The sequence below is a fragment of the Piliocolobus tephrosceles genome, unplaced genomic scaffold, assembly GCF_002776525.5.
Source record: "Piliocolobus tephrosceles isolate RC106 unplaced genomic scaffold, ASM277652v3 unscaffolded_340, whole genome shotgun sequence".
Classification (NCBI taxonomy): domain Eukaryota; kingdom Metazoa; phylum Chordata; class Mammalia; order Primates; family Cercopithecidae; genus Piliocolobus; species Piliocolobus tephrosceles.
In genome coordinates, this window is record NW_022317643.1 from 397 (window position 1) to 18,173 (window position 17,777).

The 17,777-nt window shown below is 51.8% G+C and overlaps 1 protein-coding gene and 2 pseudogenes across 7 annotated transcripts; 1 reads left to right on the top strand and 2 right to left on the bottom strand.

Moving 5' to 3' along the window:
* The first annotated feature begins 1,748 nt into the window (after positions 1–1,748).
* LOC111532259 (ELMO domain-containing protein 3-like) lies at positions 1,749–14,200 on the top strand. Of its 5 annotated transcripts, none has more exons than XR_004228784.1 (5): positions 1,756–3,932; positions 4,243–4,370; positions 4,865–5,085; positions 7,767–7,879; positions 14,098–14,200. XR_004228784.1 is itself a non-coding variant. In XM_026448676.2 (4 exons), exons 1-3 carry the CDS (start codon positions 3,874–3,876, stop codon positions 5,047–5,049), a joined length of 372 nt encoding a protein of 123 aa, XP_026304461.1. In that variant the 5' UTR covers positions 1,749–3,873; the 3' UTR covers positions 5,050–5,085; positions 6,322–7,090. The 5 variants fall into 5 exon arrangements, 2 of the variants coding, with proteins under 2 accessions (XP_026304461.1, XP_026304460.1); XR_004228785.1 differs by having other exon boundaries at positions 7,767–7,884; positions 14,098–14,186; XR_003307015.2 differs by lacking the exon at positions 14,098–14,200 and adding an exon at positions 11,208–11,247.
* Positions 5,111–6,341, bottom strand: LOC111533886 (annotated as a pseudogene). Its single transcript, XR_002728989.3, has one exon. The product of XR_002728989.3 is annotated as a growth hormone-inducible transmembrane protein pseudogene (transcript).
* On the bottom strand, positions 9,767–17,538 carry LOC111534672 (annotated as a pseudogene). The gene is made up of 9 exons (XR_003307014.2): positions 17,389–17,538; positions 17,051–17,223; positions 16,795–16,949; positions 16,431–16,595; positions 14,135–14,253; positions 13,698–13,790; positions 13,021–13,153; positions 10,536–10,624; positions 9,767–9,959 (listed from the first exon to the last, which is right to left on the bottom strand). The product of XR_003307014.2 is annotated as a macrophage-capping protein-like (transcript).
* Positions 17,539–17,777: the final 239 nt, after the last annotated feature.

Below are 17,777 nucleotides of genomic sequence, written 5' to 3' on the forward strand. Positions count from 1 at the left end.
AAGCATAAAAATGTCCAGGTCTGAGTTCCTCTGTTGTGTTTTAGTCAGTTTCCTAATCACAGCCTCAGTGCAGTATTTTAGCTCTAAACAATGCTTCTTAGGTCTGAGGGAACTTCTGAAGGAAAGGAGACATGTAGATCTGAAATCCAATTTTTTACCGTTTTTTGATAAGTAGGCTTTTTTTTTTTTTTTGAGTTGGAGTCTCACTCTGTCACCAGGCTGGAGTGCAGTGGCACGATCTCAGCTCACTGCAATCTCCGCCTCCTGAGTTCAAGCGATTCTTCTGCCTCAGTCTCCCAAGTAGCTGGGATTACAAGTGCTCACCACTACACCCAGCTAACTTTTGTGTTTTTAGGAGAGACGGGGTTTCACCATGTTGGCCAGGCTAGTCTTGAACTCCTGACTTCAAGTGATGTGCCCACCTCAGCCTCCCAGATTGCTGGGATTACAGGGATGAGCCATAACGCCTGGCCAATAAGTGGGCTATTTATTTATTTATTTATTTTTTTGAGACGGAGTCTTGCTCTGTCACCCAGGCTGGAGTGCAGTGGCCAGATCTCAGCTCACTGCAAACTCCGCCTCCCGGGTTTACGCCATTCTCCTGCCTCAGCCTCCAGAGTAGCTGGGACTACAGGCGCCCACCACCTCGCCCGGCTAGATTTTTGTATTTTTTAGTAGAGACGGGGTTTCACCGTGTTAGCCAGGATGGTCTCGATCTCCTGACCTCGTGATCCGCCCATCTCGGCCTCCCAAAGTGCTGGGATTACAGGCTTGAGCCACCGCGCCCGGCCAATAAGTGGGCTTTTTAAGAATGTTCCCAGGCTGGGTGTGGTGGCTCACGCCTGTAATCCCAGCACTTTGGGAGGCTGAGGCAGGCAGATCACCTGAGGTCGGGAGTTTGAGACCAGCCTAATCAACAGATCAACATGGAGAAACCTCGTCTCTACTAAAAATACAAAATTAGCCAAGCATGGTGGCACATGCCTGTAATTCCAGCTACTCGGGAGGCTGAGGCAGGAAAATTGCTTGAACCTGGGAGGCAGAGGTTGTGGTGAACTGAGATCGCGCCATTGCACTCCAGCCTGAGTAACAAGAGTGAAACTCCGTCTTAAAAAATATATATATATATTTTCCTGAGAATGGATGAACATTAAGTCCAGGTCCTTGTTAATAATGTTGTTACTGTACTGTTCTTCTCATATTTATTTTTAGATTGAAAAAAATCAAGGGAAGGGATGATATTATGCAAGTATGTATGATCATTAAATAGGCAATACGTGAAGGTACAGAAGTGTACATGAAGGTCAGCACCAATGCTATTCTCAGCTACTCATGTTGAGGCAAGGATAATAATGATGAACATCTGTTAATACCTACTTGGGCCAGGTGCTATGCCTAGTATTTTGCACATGTGATCTTAAGTAATGCTCACAGCAACTCTGTGAGATGGGTGGTGGGATAAAATGTTAACTGTTGACAAAATCTATCTCATAAGGCCATGTGCGGTGGCTCATGCCTGTAGGCCCAGCACTTTGGGAGGCCGAGGCAGGTGGATCACTTGAGGTCAGGAGTTCGAGACCAGCTTGGCCAACATGGTGAAACCCTGTCTCTACTGAAAATACAAAAATTAGCCAGGCATGGTGGCACGTGCCTATAGTCCCAGCTATTTGGGAGGCTGAGGTAGGAGAATCCCTTGAGCCCAGGAGACAGAGGTTGCAGTGAACCAAGATCACGCCACTGCACTGCACTCCAGCCTGGGCAACAGAGCAAGACTCCATCTCAAAAAAGAAAAGAAAAAGTCTGTCTCATGGAGTTGTTGTAATGATTAGTGACTTGACTCTACCCAGTGTGGCACTAGTGCTGGATTTCCAAGACCACCCACAGGTTCAGTGATTCCTAAGAGACACAAGGGACTCTACTTATAGTTATACTTAACAGTTCTGATTTAGTACAATGGAAGCAAAATCAGCAAAGGGAAGAAGTGCATGGGACAAAGTCCGTAGGAAACCCGGTGCCAATGTCCAAGAGGCCTCTCCCAGTGGAATCACACAGAACGCACTTCATTCTTCCACTGCCAAATTGTGCAACACGTGTAAAATGTCACCAATCAGGGAAGCTCATTAGAGGTACCCTGTACTCAAAGTTTTTACCATGACATGCTGGTCATGTAGGCATCCTCTGCCTAGCACATACCAAAATTCTAGAATCATAGAGGGAAAGCTGGTGTTCTGCGTAAAGTATCTTTTTTGTGTTTGATTTTTTGAAAAAAAAAAAATTTTTTTTATAGAGACAGGATCTCACCAGGCTGGTCTTGAACTCCTAGACTCAAGTGATCCTTCCGCCTGTAATCCCAAAGTGCTAGATTGTGAGCCCTGGGCCCGCCAGCAAAAACTATCTTGTTTGCCTGCGCAGTTGAGGAACAGTGTTAGGAAATGATGGGAACCATCTCAAAATCCAAGTTCTCAACTGTCAGCCAGCCATGGCCTGATCTAAGACTTTTCTAAGCCCAGGCTCTAAGGAGTCTCAGGCCTGCTGTTTTAACTGTTTTCTGCACAGCACTCAAAGTTTATTTCCTTTTTGATTTTGAGAGATGGGAAGGCTGAGTTTCACAGAGGTTGGGTGGCCTTCTCAAGGACACACAGCTACCAGGTAGCCAGGCCAAGATCTGGAATTCAGGTGTCATGGAAGACCCTGAGAAAATCTCTGTGGAGCCAGAAGACCTTCTGCTGTTCAACACTGTCCAGAACCTTCTGCAGTGACAGAAGTGGTCTAGATACTGGAAATGCGCCATCCAGTACAGCAGCCACTAAGCACACATGACTACTGAGCACTAGAAATGTGGCTAGTACCACTAAGGAGCCGAATTTGTATTTATTTTTAATGTTTAATTCATTTAAATAGCTACATGCAGCTGGTCGCCACCATACTGGGCAGTACAGTTCTATACTATAATGTAATGGATTTTTCTTCAATTGGGAAGCAGGTGGGATAAATAGATCTTGGTTCTTGTTCTGTACTAAGGAATGCACTGGTCTATGTGTTCCTCTCACCAGATGCCCTTGTGTATGTGCAACAGGGGAAAATAACATGTCATGTCTGCAAGTTCCCTGAAAAAAAAAAAGGCCCTTTCCATTCAGCAATTAGGCAAGCTTGGTTTCATTGTTATTAAAGAAAGGAGCTTGCCTGACTAAACGTAGAGCATTAAAGCTGCCCCCGTGGGGGATTCGGAGGCCCGTCTTGGTGAAGCTACCTTGCTGGACTCAGGCTGCCTCCTCTCGGCTTCTGACCTGCACAGCCGGTTCTCGGGCCTCTGTGTTATCACAAAACGGGGTGTGCCCGCAAGTCAGGATGACCTTCTACCCACGTGCGTCTTCTCTGTCTGCCTTAGTGTGAGGTGCTCATGAGCAGCCAGACAACCAGAAGCCCAGAGAAGGGGAGAAGAGACTTTAAGAACCTGTAGGGCTAGTTAGAACACTAAACTTCTCTTCTGTCTTCATCCTGACACCAGGAGGTGATGTGGGCCCAGGGGGTGGGTCTGCTGCAGGCCAAGGAGAGCTCATGGATGATGAAGAGGCTGGAGAGCTAGCATGGGGGTTATAAACACCAGCTCTGGAGCAAATAACCTCAGTTGGTATCCTGGTTCCCATGCCTTAGGAAAGTTACGTAAGGTCACTGAGCCTTAGTTCCTCATCTGTAAGATGGGAAGAAGATTATTGGGAAAATTAAGTGGGAGTAATAATAATATCAGCTGTTGCCTCTGGGGCTGTGCTTGCCTGCGAGCCACAGCAGGCTGCAGATGACAGGAAACACAGTGGGAGCTGGAGTTGCTGCTGACTGGGCGCCCCTCCATTCCAGCAATTCCCTTTCTGTTTGATGTCCGTGAACATCACCCACATGGCCATCCAGGCCTTGAGAAAGGAGTGTCTCGCCAGGTGAGTCCCCAAACACCAGCTGGTTAGAGTGACCCAGCAAAGCCTGGATCATCCCCACTCTGGCTTCATTTTCCCCAGCTCTACTCCACCTGCCGGCTCCTGGAGGGCCCGGACAAAGTCCCCATGCACCAGTCTCCCCAGGACATCTCTCCTCCCACCCGTGGCTTTAGATGTCAGGCTCCTGGGGAATGGTGAGGGCATCCTGGGTTTGGGCTGGCTCCCCTGGGGAAATGGGGAGAGCGGGTGGGAGGGCACCCAGGTCTCAGCCTTCATCCACTGCTGAGCAGGTCACCCCACCTTCTTCCTGCAGAGAGTGTAATCGGCAGCAGCAGGTCATCCCCGTGGTGAACAGCTTCTATGCCGCCACATTCCTCCACCTTGCACATGTCTGGAGGACACAGCGGAAGACCATCTCAGACTCCAGCTTTGTCCTCAAAGGTGTGCTCTTTCTTCTGGGGAGGCCTAGGCTCCTGAATGCACAGTGTCCCAGGTTCAGAGAGTCCAAGGTGGTTGCTAGACTGGTTTTGGCTGCAGTTCTTCCCCATCCACACTTTCTCAAATTCCAGCTTACCAAAATCTCCATCACCCACCCCCTGGAGCCTGCTAGTTCTCCTTTCTCTGCCCTGTTGCCCCTTTCTGGCCTTATACTTACGACGAGCATATATTCTGATCAAAAATTGGGAGTTGGGGTCCAATAGTTGGACTATTCAAAGTTGCAATTGTCTGGACACGGTAGAGTGTGTGGTCCCTGTGTCTGTGTCTGGCTCCCTGGCCTACCTCTCTGGTGATCTCTCCATCTGAGGCTCCTTCACCTTTCTCTCCATGAGATAGGGGTTGGGGGTGCTCCCTAGAGCTGCTAGGCTTGAGGCCCTGACTATTGTGTCACCGAGATCCCCCTCAAGCCTTCTGCTCCCCAATTCTCTCTGTTGCAGACTTGGAAGTATTGGCCAAGAAGAGCCCACGGTGGCTGCTGAAGACCCTGGAGCTGTACTTGGCCAGGGTGTCAAAGGAACAGGCCTCCTTGTCGGGGGCACAGAAGTTCTGTGGGCCAGAAGCCCCTCCCTTCAAGGATCTCACCTTCACAGGCAAGAGTGACCTGCAGCCTCACTCATCCTAAGGCATATGGCTGATCTGAACTCCGAGATGGATGGAGGTTTGTTTTGTTTTGTTTTGTTTTTGCTTGTACAAACTATTTAATGCATATCTGCCCCATTAAACAAGCAAGATGTTTGATGTAGCAGAGAAGCCAGACGCTGAGTCACTTCATTTCTTTCTGTTGCTTCCAGTTGCTAGCATAGTTGCAACTCATATAAATATATTTAATGTATCCATGTAGATATTCAGCATCGAGTTAATGGGATCATATTTTTGAACTCCATACGCTGGTGACACTTCTGCACGCTTGATTACTTTCTGGGTATCATACAAGAGGAACATGCTGAAAAGAACTAATCCACCATACATTGCCACTGAGTAAAGAGTGGCACCAGCCACAGTGGTAGGTGGAAGAAACACAGATCCCAGTGAGGACACAAAGACGAAACCCAGGCCCACTCCCAGGGGTGCACCCATGTCCAGAAACTTTTCACTGGGCGCACACATGGCCACAGTGGAGAGGCCTCCCACAATGCCAGCTGTGTGCCATGCAGCTCTGATGAGAAGAGGACCCCCTAATATTGTCAGAGGAGCCACCACTGCACCCATCACACCAGAATGTAGCAACCAGGCAAGATGCTTTGGGCCTGGGCTCTGGTCATATGGTGTTGATCGTACCAGCATTCCAGCTCCAACCATGGCTGCAAAGGTCATACCAATTGTCACCAAAGAGCCTCTCATCATGAAGTTCATGAGAACAGGCATTCTATTTATTGCTATGGCAGACAAAGCTGTTAAACCAATACTCCCTGCTAAGTACATACAGGTGGAATGAATTCTATCCTTCACATACTGAGGCCAAATTACAGCCTTTTCAATAGCTCCAATCTCATTAGACAGTCCCAACCCATAGTAGCACAATGCTCCAAGACCAACAGCAGCCCCTCCAGCAACAAACCATCTTCCCATCTGATCAATTTTAAGTATTTTTTCCATCGATGGTTCAAATGCTGCCTCTTTGAGTTCTTGACCAGTTCTCCCACGCCGGATCCCAATTCTTGTTTTGGTGGCATATTCCCTGCTGGGTGTTAACAGCCATTGATTCTTCATGATGGAATTCTTCACAACAGGGGAGGCCTTGGTGAAAGCTGGGTGGAAAACCCTAGAAGGTAGTGTCCAGAGACACACAAGCCTTGCAGCCAACATGGTGGTGGGGCACCAGGTCTACCAAGCAGATCTGAAATGCTCGGTCCCCGGTCACCTTCGCCGCGTAGTTTCCCTTCCGGGAATGGAGGTTTAAAGGCTGAGCTGCAGGGGCTTTCAGAGGGTCAGTGGAAACCATGTCAGGAGGCTGGCCGGGCCGCACCTCTTGCTGTCTCAGCAGACGGAATATAGGAAGCTCCTGGGCTTAGCTGTGGAAAACCAGTACCCTCACTGGGATGGGACATGAGGGGCAGCTAGACTTCACCCCCTCCCCACAGACCTGCCTCCAAAGCAAGGAGAATTCTGCTTTAATCTGTTGGGCTCCAGTCTCCAAGGTTGAGTTCCAGTGTATCCCACTGGGAGTGAATGGATCATGAGGTGGGATGGCCCCATCTGGATGTTCTGCAGATCCACACATGGAAGGAGATTCCCAAGTAGAGGCAGCCAGAATTCTAACTCCCTGGCAGCGGCAGGGCTTTCAGGCGCTGGTGTCTGTGTTGTTAGAACTCAGAGGAAGAGGGTAGGGGCAGCACCCGATGGGCAGCATGATCCAAGCAAGGGGCCTGAGTCCTCAGTGGGGCTGGGGCACGGAGGTACCTCACCAGGTGGGTGTCAGGCCCCCTCTAGAGTTTCTGGCCATTCACTTACCACTGTGTTCTCCCCCTGACCCCCGCTCCATTGTTTATGATGGGAAAATGGACATTTGGCTAGGTGTCTCTCGTGGCTGCTCCATCCTAGCCCCCGCAAGCTGGGGCTTCCTCGTGTAGAGGCTGTGCCCGCCCCATGATAGGTTTCTGGCCTAATTGAGGGAATGAGGAAATTCATACCAGCAGTTTTCAAATAAAGGAATTGTTCTAATTCAGCATCTTAGGTGTTTTTTTCCAAGACAAGTCTTGCACCATCCTGTGGTCCTATTGTTCCAGGACCTGGTTAGAGCCAGGCACACCCAAGGGTGAAAGCATAGGTAGGTTCCAGCCTGGTCATGGGCTCCAGGAGATAGAAGGTTGCCGTGCTACAGCCAAACCCTGCTGAGTTCATAGGATGTCCATCCTCTGCTATACTTACAAGCCCAAAGACTCCTTGCAGGGTCTAGCCAGTGGACGAGGTAGCCCAGTTCTTGTTAAAACTGACTGGTAAAAGGCATCCGCACAGCATTTTTCCTGCATCTGCTTCTAGGAAAGGCCAGCACTGTTGGTTCCTTCCTAAAAGAGCCTCCAGGCCAGGGAACCTGAGCTGGGGAGTGGGGGGCGGGTGAGAGCCCCACTATGCTACCTTCTGTCCTCTGGACTCCCTCAAGTGGAATGCTATGAAAGACCACTATCTAGCCCTGCAGGCCTCTTTAAGTCTGACCCACTGCAGGGGGGAAGCATCACAGAGGTGGGGAAGAGAGGTGGCCACGCAGGCATGGAGGGGAACTCCTGACTGCTGTCAGCAGAATGCCTCAAGGGTGAGGCTGGTAACAAACCAACCCCATAGTTTGCCTTGTGTTATCTGCCGGACCTGAACTAACCCTTTCATTCACAATACTTCCTCCAGTCTGGTCCTCAGCTAACCAGCAAAGATGGCAGGGAGACTGCTCGGCATGGCATGGCAGGAGTTGGAACGCAGGGGAGAAAAGCTGCAGCTCGGCCTCCACGTTGGAGCATCAGGTTGGGTAATTCTTCCCTCTGCAAGGTCCTTTCTTCCCCCCTCCCACCTGTTTAGTGCCCCCCAGATGACAGAGTACTCACAGCTTCAGACCCTGAAACATTAGCAATGATGTAGTCTGACAATATTAAATTTACAGTTCTGTTAATGAACTGGTGGTGAGAGGTACCTGAACCCTCTGAAAGCAGATGCAAAAACCTTTTTTTTTTTTTTGAAACGGGATCTCACTGTCACCCAGGCTGGAGTGCAGTGGCGAGATCTCGGCTCACTGCAACCTCCACCTCCCGGGCTCAAACCATCCTCCCACTTCAGCCTCCTGAGTAGCTGGGACTACAGGTGTGTGCCACCATGCCCAGCTAATTTTTGTATTTTTGGTAGAGATGGGGTTTCACCATGTTCCCCAGGCTGGTCTCAAACCCCAGAGCTCAGGCACTCTGCCTGCCTCTGCCTCCCAAAATGCTGAGATTACAGGTATGAGCCACCGTGTCCAGCCACAAAAATCTTAATCTGTGTATATTTATAGGGAAAGGGCCTAGCCTTTCATAGGAGGATTCAAATACTCCCTACCTTTACAAAGGTTGTCAGAACCACTAATGTAGTGCAACCTTTATTCTCTCCCCTTTAAAAAACCATCCCTGGCACCTGCTCTTTGTGTAGACTGTCAAGTAGGGCTGAGAAGTCTGTGGAGAAGATAGGGAGGCAGATGCACAGAGGAGCTCATTTCTTTTTTACTTTTATTTTTTGAGTCAGAGTCTCTGTCACCCAGGCTGGAGTACAGTTGCACAATCTCGGCTCACTGCAACCTCCACCTCCCGGGTTCAAGCAATTCTCCTGCTTCAGCCTCCCAAGTAGCTGAGACTACAGGCATGCACAACCATGCCTGGCTAATTTTTTTGTATTTTTAGTAGAGACGGGGTTTCCATGTTGGCCAGACTGGTCTCAATCTCCTGATCACAAATGATCCGCCCGTCTCGCCCTCCCAAACTGCTGGTGTTATAGGCATGAGCCACCGCACCCAGCTGGGGTATCTATGGTTCTTGGCACAAAATCAGCAAGTTCAGCTTGCCGATTGATCAGAATTTTTGTTTTGGGATGAAAGAATCCAATTTCTAGAGCTTGGAAGCCACATAGCCCAGAGGACCTGGGGGGTGAGGGTGAGTCAGGGTGGTTGCAGCCTTGCCAAGCCTCATGGCCTCTGGTCCGAGCTGACACAGGCTCACTCACACCCTGCTCTTGGCCCCCGGGCATGCCTTCTCAGATGGGACCTCTTTTTGGCTACTGCATTCTCCCTGCTATTCAGCTCTCTAGCCTCTGACATCCAACCACCACTTCATTACACAAGAGAATGAACCAAGGTCTAGCAAAGGAAAGTAACTTGCCTAGGATCACAGAGGCAGGGTAAGAACCAGACTGAAGACTGCCCATGCTAGCCTGGTGCTTTTCGCACAGCCCTGCAGTGGCCCTGGGCTCACCAGCCAAACATGCAGTGCAATGTGCCTACGAAGTAATAAGCCAGGCTTGGTACAGTTGTGAAAAGCTGTCCTCTCTTGCTCAGCGAGTGCTTTATTAGGGCATCTGAGGAAATACTGGCTTAAATGGAGCTGCATCCCAAGCCCATCGCCACAACCTTCTCCCTGTTGGGAATGTGAGACTGAACTGAACCCCCGGGTGAAAGTGATCCTGAGGCCTGGCACTGTGCCACCTCCTTATTGGGTTCACAGCAGTCCCTGCAAGCCTGGCTGGGACTCCTCAGTCATGCAAAGCAGCTCTGGTACCTCCAAGGCTGTGCAATTGTCATCTGTGTGCTACTCCACCCCCAGCATGGGGATGAACCCAGGTGAATAGGTGGGTGACAGAATCAGCCCAGGTCAGGCAGTGCAGGAAAAGAGCTGGGAAAGCACTTATCTCCTTTATTGAACACCTGCAGGGGGCACCTCTGCACTGACCAGGCAGCCAGAGAAGCAAGTAGGTAGGCGGTGGGGGGCAGGGAAGCATGGGGCAGGAAGACGCCCACCCTCATTTCCAGTCCTTGAAAAATTGCTTGAAGATGGGACTCTCACGGCCCTGGGGCAGAATCTCCACCTGCAGGGACAGCGGGGGAGAAGTCTGGTTCACAGAGTTGCACCTCTGCCTCTGCCAGGGAGGACAGGACGGGGCCAGAGCCAGGGAGGAGGGTGTGGGCGCCCGGCCTGAGTCCATGTGCAGTCCAGGCCAGGAAAGCTCCCCTGGATGAGCCACGAGATGAGAACCAAGGTTTCAGGGACGCAGACTGAAGCAACAGAATGCTTCAAGGACATGGATGCACAGTTCAATAAACACCACCAACTGTAGGTGAGCCCTGTCAGCTCCCCGCGGGATGACTTGTAGACACTGTGCTGCGGCTGGAGGGGTGGCACCAGCCAGGGGCAATAGCCCAGAGGAGGAGCACCCAGTTCTCTGTGTGCCCAGGGGAGTGCTGCCCAACATCCTCTTTGAAAATAATAAGTATTTTGACATTTTGAAGGATTGAGATGGGCTTTCCCACTGGATGGGTCTAAGAGGGAGGCCTGGTTGTTCCTGACAGTGCCCGAGGCGCTCTTGCCCTTCCTGGCCAATTTGAGGGGTCAGGGGCCACAGGAAGAGCCCTAGGAGGAGGCTGGGGCATGGGCATCTCCTCACCTGAGTGTTCAGGGCGTACTGCATGCGTGAGATGAAGCCCTCGGCCACTTGCAGGGCTGCCTGCCGCTCCTTCTCATTCGCTTTTCGCCCTGGATCACAGGAAGGAGATTTTAAAAAAGAGCGGGGACCCTCTTGAGCCCCCATCCCATTTTTCTTGAGGAAATTTAAGGGAGTCCACAGAAGAGCCAGCAATTTTTACAATAAATGGACCAGCGGTCTCAAGAATGCTGAGGGGCTCTTTGGAGATGTGGAGTCAGTCCCTTAAGAATTTTCCCACACTAGCAGCACCAAGGTAGATGAAAGCCCCTCTTCTGCCTGGGTCTGATCATGCAAATCTGTTCTGACCCGGGCCCCTTGAATATTTCAGGGAGAGGAACAGGTGTTCACCCTAGCATCAGACTATGAGGTTACAGGTCTCCTTTTCCCCAGGACCCCTCACCTCTTGAGTTCATCAAGCCTTTTCTGAAAAACTAAATAAGACAAAGGGTACAATTTATTATAGGGGTGAACTTACTCCCATAATGCCGGCAGGGCTACACTGGCCGAACGGTTATGCTAACTAAGTGCTTACAGAAATGAAGACCCCACATAATCCAGTCATTTCTGCTGGCAGTCCTGAGAACTCCAACTGCTCATTCCGGGCTTTTTTATTTTTATTTTTCTGTGACACAGTCTCGTTCTGTCGCCCAGGCTGGAGTGCAGCGGCACCATCACAGCTCACTACAGTCTCAACCTCCCAGGCTCAAGCAATCCGCCCACCACAGCCTCCCATGTAGCTGGGACCACAGGTGCACACCACCACACTCAGCTAATTTTTGTTTTTTTGTAGAGAAGTGATATTTTGCTACGTTGCCCAGGTTGCCAGACATTTTTCCAAGGAAATGATGCTGAAACGATGCCATGATGTGGTTGGCTCTCTAGGCAGGCTATAAAATGCCATGAACTACAATGTATCTGAAATTAATATGCTGGATTCCTTCCTCTGTCAACTGATCAGCTGCCCCCCTACCCATGAGATCCTTCTCTTCCTGGCCTCCCAAGTCTCCTGTTTCTCCTCTGGTTTCTCTTTCCGTAGTGGTTGGGTTCCTTGCTCCGGTTTATACATGCTTCTATGGGCCTCTGGGAACCCCCTTCTGCTTGGCATTGCTTCTATGGGATATGTGCCCTCTGGCAGTAGAGAAAAGGCAGCCCTGCAGTGCACGCACGCACGCTTCTCTCTTCCCACTTTTGCTGCTCCCAGCTCCTTCCTTTCACCTCTATCTCTGCTGAGTTTCAGAAGCAATACTATGAAATGCCTGGTAGCAGCTATCTGTAGATACCCACCTACTTGTCTGCCTTCCTGACCAGGCTAGGGTCTCGCATTTTCTCTGCCTTGGTTGACCCCACAACTGGGTGTTGAGCAAATGCTATTGCTGAAAATTCTCAGACCCTAGACAGAGACTTAGAACAAGTTTGTTTCATTTTCAGTCAAACCAAGTAGAACAGGCTCTGCCCAACAGTGTTTCTATTTCCAGAAGATAGAATCTCTTGGAAAAACAAGTTCTACAGGTTCACCACTCACTGCATAAAATGATGTTTAATTTGTCTAAAATTCATTTCTGTCAAACCTTGAGGCAGAATCCCAGGATCAGGGATCCCAGAAGCCCCGAAGGTCTAGAGCTCGGCTAGGGCAGTGGTTCTCAAAGTGTGGTCCCTGGCGCCAGCAGCACAGATGTAACCTGGAAACTTGTTAGAGATGCCCGTTCTGCCCCACTCCAGACCTAACGAGTCAGAATCCCTGGGGATGGAGCCCAGCCATCTAAACAGGCCCTGAGGTGATTCTGAGGCTTGCGGAAGTTTCAGAGTCATTGTCTAGAATTTAGGAGGTGGGAACAGCAAAGAGAAAATGGCGAGGCAGTGGCACACGTCTGTAATCCCAGCACTTTGGGAGGCCGAGGCAGGCGGAACACTTGAGGTCAGAAGTTTGAGACCAGCCTGGTGGTGAAACCCCGTCTCTACTAGAAAAGACAAAAAAATTAGCAGGGCATGGTGGCTGGCACCTGTAGTCCCAGCTACTTGGGAGGCTAAGGCAGGAGAATCGCTTGAACCCAGGAAGCGGAGATTGCAGTGAGCTGAGATCGCGCCACCGCACTCCAGCCTGGGTGACCAGAGCAAGACTCCGTCCCCCCCAAAAAAAAAAAAAAAAAAGACAGAAAACAGCGATGCCTGTGCCATACCTCACGCCTGTAATCTCCCAGCACTTTGGGAGGCCAAGGTGAAGATCACTGGAGCCCGAGAGTTTGATACCATCCTGGGCAACATAGAGAGACCCCATCTCTATCTTTAAAAAACATTTTTTAAAGAGAGAAAATGGCCAGCCAGAAGCATGCAGGCTCCCTGAGGCTGTCTTTTACAAGCAGCTGGACAGGCTGAGACCTGCAAAGGGAAGCCTGCCCAGGTCAGAGAAGCTACAGGCATCTCAGGCTGTTACAGAGGAGCCACGTACCCTTCCAGATATAGATCTTGCCACAGAGCCCGTTGTCCAGCACGAAGCAGTCATCAGATATCAGCAGTTCAAGGGCAAAGGGGCTGGAGTCGGCCACCTTGGTCAGGTTCATCTGTCCAGTGGCATCAGAGACCTAGGGAAGACAGATAGTGCCTGATCTCACCCCCCACACACCAGCCCTCACCTCAGCCTGAGGAGGGGGAGGCTGGCCCTCCCTTGCTCCCTCCCACTCTGCCTTGCTGCCCACCACCCAGGTCCCAGGAGCAGACAGGAGAGTGAAGACCTGAAAAGCAAATTCCAGGCAGCCCCACTCCCTCCCATCACCCCAATTCCTGCAGCACAGGGGCCCCAAACCCATTTGGAAATTAGGTGGATTCCAAATTACAAAGAAATGCACAGAATTCAAGAAAGAAAAGCTCAGCATTGGCTTCAAGTCTTCACCAAGCACGGGCTGGAAGTGAGGTGCACTCATCTCCTCAGCAGGGCGTGCCCTCCGCCCACTCCCCATCCTCGTCTCACTCCCAGTCCTGTGTAACTCCCCACCTCCCACCCCGGTTCCAGCCCCGCCTTCCCCCTGCCTTCTCCCCTCCACCCTGCTTGCACACAGCGGTGCTGTGCAGGCTGCAGGCTCCCACCCTCCCTGCGGCTGGGTCCCAGGGCAGGCTTGTGGGGCCCACCTTATACAGCGCTGCGGCCTGGGCATTTGCCTTGTCAGCTGTGAGGTCTTCCTCGGGGTTGCCCTCCTTCAGAGCAGGCTTGGGGCCCAGGACCTGCAGGGGCCGGAGCAGGCCAGGTTTATAGGGACCCCTGCCCTGGAACTTCCCAGCCCATCATGCCCAGGGCCATAGCTTCTGGTGGGGCAAACTGCACCCTGCACTAGGGCACCCAGCAGAGGTGAGTTGAGTGTCCAGCCCACCCCACCAGCGAGGCTGCTCAGCCTCCAGGATGAGCATCTACTCAGAGGGGCACCCTGTGAGCTGGCCACAGCCCAAGGCAGTACCCCAGATGCCCCCTGTCACCCTCCACCGGCCACCCTCAGCCCTCAGCTCATCACCACCTCTCTTGGCCACTTTCAAGCAGAGGCTCCCGGCTGCCCACTCCAATGTCCCCCAACCTGGATCATCTCAGCAGGCTCCTCCCCATCAGTGACAATCTCCACCTGGGCTTTGCCAGGTCCCTCGCCTTGTTGCGTTCCAGGATGTTGGACTTTCCACCACACCAGGCGAAGATGTTCTGCAGGGAAGCAGGAAAGCCCGGGTCAGAGCCAGGTGCCTGTATCCTGCTCCTCCGCTCAGAGAAGGGCCTGCAGCTCTCCCTCCCTCCTCTCTGAACTGTCTTTAAGGCACGACAATCAGGAAGGCAGAGCAAAGCACAGAGGGCTCTCTGAGAATGCCCACGACCACCCTCTGCAACTGTTTCTCTGCCCACCTGCCATCTGTCTGCCTTTCTTTTTTTTCAAGACAGGGTTTCACTCTGTCATCCAGGCTGGAGTGCAAAGACACGATCATGGCTCACTGCAGCTTCGACATCACAGGCTCAAGCAATCCTTGCACCTTAGCTTCTAAGCAGCTGGGACTATAGGCACGTGCCACCATGCCTGGCTAATTTCTTAATTTTTTGTAGAAACGGGGTCCCACTATATTGCCCAGGCTGGTTACAAACTGCTGGGCTCAAGCCTCTTTCTTTTTCTTTTCTTTTTTTTTTTTTGAGATGGAGTTTCACTCTTGTTGCCCAGGCTGGAGTGCTCACCGCAACCTCCGCCTCCTGGGTTCAAGAGATTCTCCTGTCTCAGCCTGCCAAATAGCTGGGATTACAAGCATGTGCCACCATGCCCGGCTAATTTTGTACTTTTAGTAGAGATGCGGTTTCTCCATGTTGGTCAGGCTGGTCTTGAACTCCCGACCTCAGGTGATCCGCCTACCTCAGCCTCCCAAAGTGCTGGAATTGTAGGCGTGAGCCACTGCGCCCGGCGCCTCTTTATTTTTCTTCCCATCACACATCTCCTATGTTTAAACATCTCTTACCACCTATCTCCACCTACTAGAAAGTGAGCTTCATTAGAACATGAAGGTTTTGTTTGGCTTTGCTCACTGCTGTGGGTCCACTGCTAAAACAGAGCCTGGCATGGATTTAGGTGCAAAATAAATATTGACTGACTTGAGTGAAGGATTAGATGGGTGAATGGCTGAATGTCTCCTTGAGTGCAGCATCTCACACTCCTACCCTCCACTCTGCCTGGCAGAGCCCCTGTCACCTCTCCTCTTCTGGTAATGGCGAGGTCTGTTCACCCATCCCCTTCCTTGTCTCAGCACGTGTAGTCCTCCTCACCAAGAGCTCCTGGATTGATTTCTCCACCCCAAATCTTCAGTGCCACAAGATGCAGCCCATACTCCTCAGCCAGTCAATCTCCTCATAACCTGGGGCTCACCTTCCACCTTCCTTAGCAATTTCCCTCTCGCTGCTCCTGTCCCCCAGCCCGGGTCCCAGTTTCATTAGGCCCCTGGTGTGTGCATGTCTGCACCCTTCCCCACCTTGGTGGCTCAGCTCACCTTCTCCCTTTGCCTGGAGTGGCATCTCCCCTCCTATAGGTCTAGTCCAATGTCACCTTCCTGGGACAACTGGCTTCGGCTCAGGCTAGAGGGCCCCTCCCTGCCTCAAGCCCCCCAACATATGGCAGCTGTCCCCCTTAAAGTCCTCATCACATCCTGCCTCAGGTTATGGCAAGTGACCGGCCCATCTTGGCTGTCTCCCCAGAGTGAGCTTTTTTTTTTTTCTTTTTTCTTTTGAGACGGAATCTTGCTCTGTCGCCCGAGCTGGAGTGCAGTGGCCGGATCTCAGCTCACTGCAAGCTCCGCCTCCTGGGTTTACGCCATTCTCCTGCCTCAGCCTCCCGAGTAGCTGGGACTACAGGCACCCGCCACCACGCCCGGCTAGTTTTTTGTATTTTTAGTAGAGATGGGGTTTCACCGTGTTAGCCAAGATGGTCTCGATCTCCTGACCTCGTAATCCGCCCGTCTCGGCCTCCCAAAGTGCTGGGATTACAGGCTTGAGCCACCGCGCCCGGCAGAGCGAGCTTTTATGGTCCCTGTGCTGGCTCAGAGAGGGCATCATAGATTCACTGAATGAAGAGATCAGTGACTGAATTAATGAATGGTCTGGCAGGCAGTGAACTCAGAGGCTTCCAAGAGGAGGGAGAAAGCTCCAGAGTATCAGAGGCAATGTCTAGATGGCAGGAGGAGGCTGGCATCAGTCCTTACAAATATAGGGACGTTCTCCAATGATCAGAGGGCTCTGACTTGGAATGGGCTTACAGCTTGTCAGCTTCTCTCCCTCTTTCCTGGCCTCCTGCCCCTCTGTCCTTGTAAAGGATGGTGCCAATACGGAGTGCTCAGTCTGGCCAGCCTACCCACCTGGCCCAGGTCCAGGATGAAGCAGTCCCCAGTGTTGAAGCTGTCCCAGTTCAGTGCCCGCTCGGTGGCACGGATGTTCTTCTTCCCCTTCACCTGGTAGAGTTTCTTGATGGCAGCTGGGGCTCCTGTGGAGGTCTTGTGAAATGCTGACTCCACACCACCTTCCTGCAGCCCAGATAGCCCATCTGAGTGGACTGACAGGAGACCCAGAGCCCTTTGCACCCCGTCCCACTGGGAGATGGGCAGAAAGGTGGGGATCCAGCCCCAAAGGCACCCGGGTCTTCTGCAGGTTAAGAACCAGCCAGAAGCGGGGCTGGCTCTGAGAGAAGCTGCAGGGTGGGGGTGCCTAGAGGTGGGCTCTGACCTGGTACTTGAGGCCTCGTGGGAAGTAGCTCATGAAGAGGTCGGACTCATTGCCCTGCACCTCGCGGTGCTGCACAGGCCGCTCTCCCAGCAGCGTGTTGAGGTGCACAGCCAGCACAGCACAGGCCCCCTGCTCATCCCGAGATGACTGCTGACCTGGGACAAGTGGGAGAGGGCAGGGCAAGGCCCTTGCGATCCATGCCAGACCCCTCCCTCCCCTGCCTCGGCCCAACCTTCCCCCATCCAGATCCCCTTACCTATCCACAGGTGCAGATGGGAAACCTCTTCTGGGCCATTGTGCAGCACTAGGTAGGAGTCCCCCGAGAAGAAGACACCCTGGTTCTCTCGTGCCACGGGCACTGGCTTCAGCTTCTCCACCCGCCACACATGCAGGCCTGGATCCTGCACTGAGCCTGGGAATGGAGAGCCACTGCGAGAAGAGAGAGGGTTGACAGCAGCCAGGACCCACTGGCCCAAGCACAGCCCTGGGCAGGCCTGGCGACTGGAGTCTGGGGATGAGGAGAGCGGTGGGGAGGGGCAGCCCTTGGAGGTGAAGAAGGGAAAGTTGTGAAAGGAGATGGGGCATGCAGCTTACCTCTGGGGAATAGCTGTGTACATGCTGTCTTCAGATCTGGAAAGAAAGAAGAAGCCATTATTATTACAAATGCCGCAAAAAGGACCTCACGTGGGGCTGGAAAGGCCCTTCCCAGTGGCCATGTACTTTCATATTCATCAACTACTTCATCTCTAGGAGCTCTAGTTCCATTATGCAGACAAAGAAAATGAGTCTCAGAAATTCTAAGTCTAAGGCCACACAGTGAGTGGTTCATGGAAATAAGGTCTCTGACCCCTGGGCGAGGGTCTTCCGTCTGCTGAGATCTCACAGAAATTAAAATAAGAGCAGAAATTAACAGAAAACAGAAACGAGAGAAGAGTAATGAATCTTTTTTTTTTTTTTTTTTTGAGACTGAGTCTCACTCACTC

Excerpts from the sequence above, each read along its gene's own strand:
- LOC111532259 (XM_026448676.2), top strand. The coding sequence starts at position 3,874 with ATGTCCGTGAACATCACCCACATGGCCATCCAGGCCTTGAGAAAGGAG. Across the intron at positions 3,933-4,242 it reads AGAAAGGAGTGTCTCGCCAG|AGAGTGTAATCGGCAGCAGC; the intron begins GTGAGTCCCCAA and ends TTCTTCCTGCAG. Across the intron at positions 4,371-4,864 it reads CTCCAGCTTTGTCCTCAAAG|ACTTGGAAGTATTGGCCAAG; the intron begins GTGTGCTCTTTC and ends TCTCTGTTGCAG.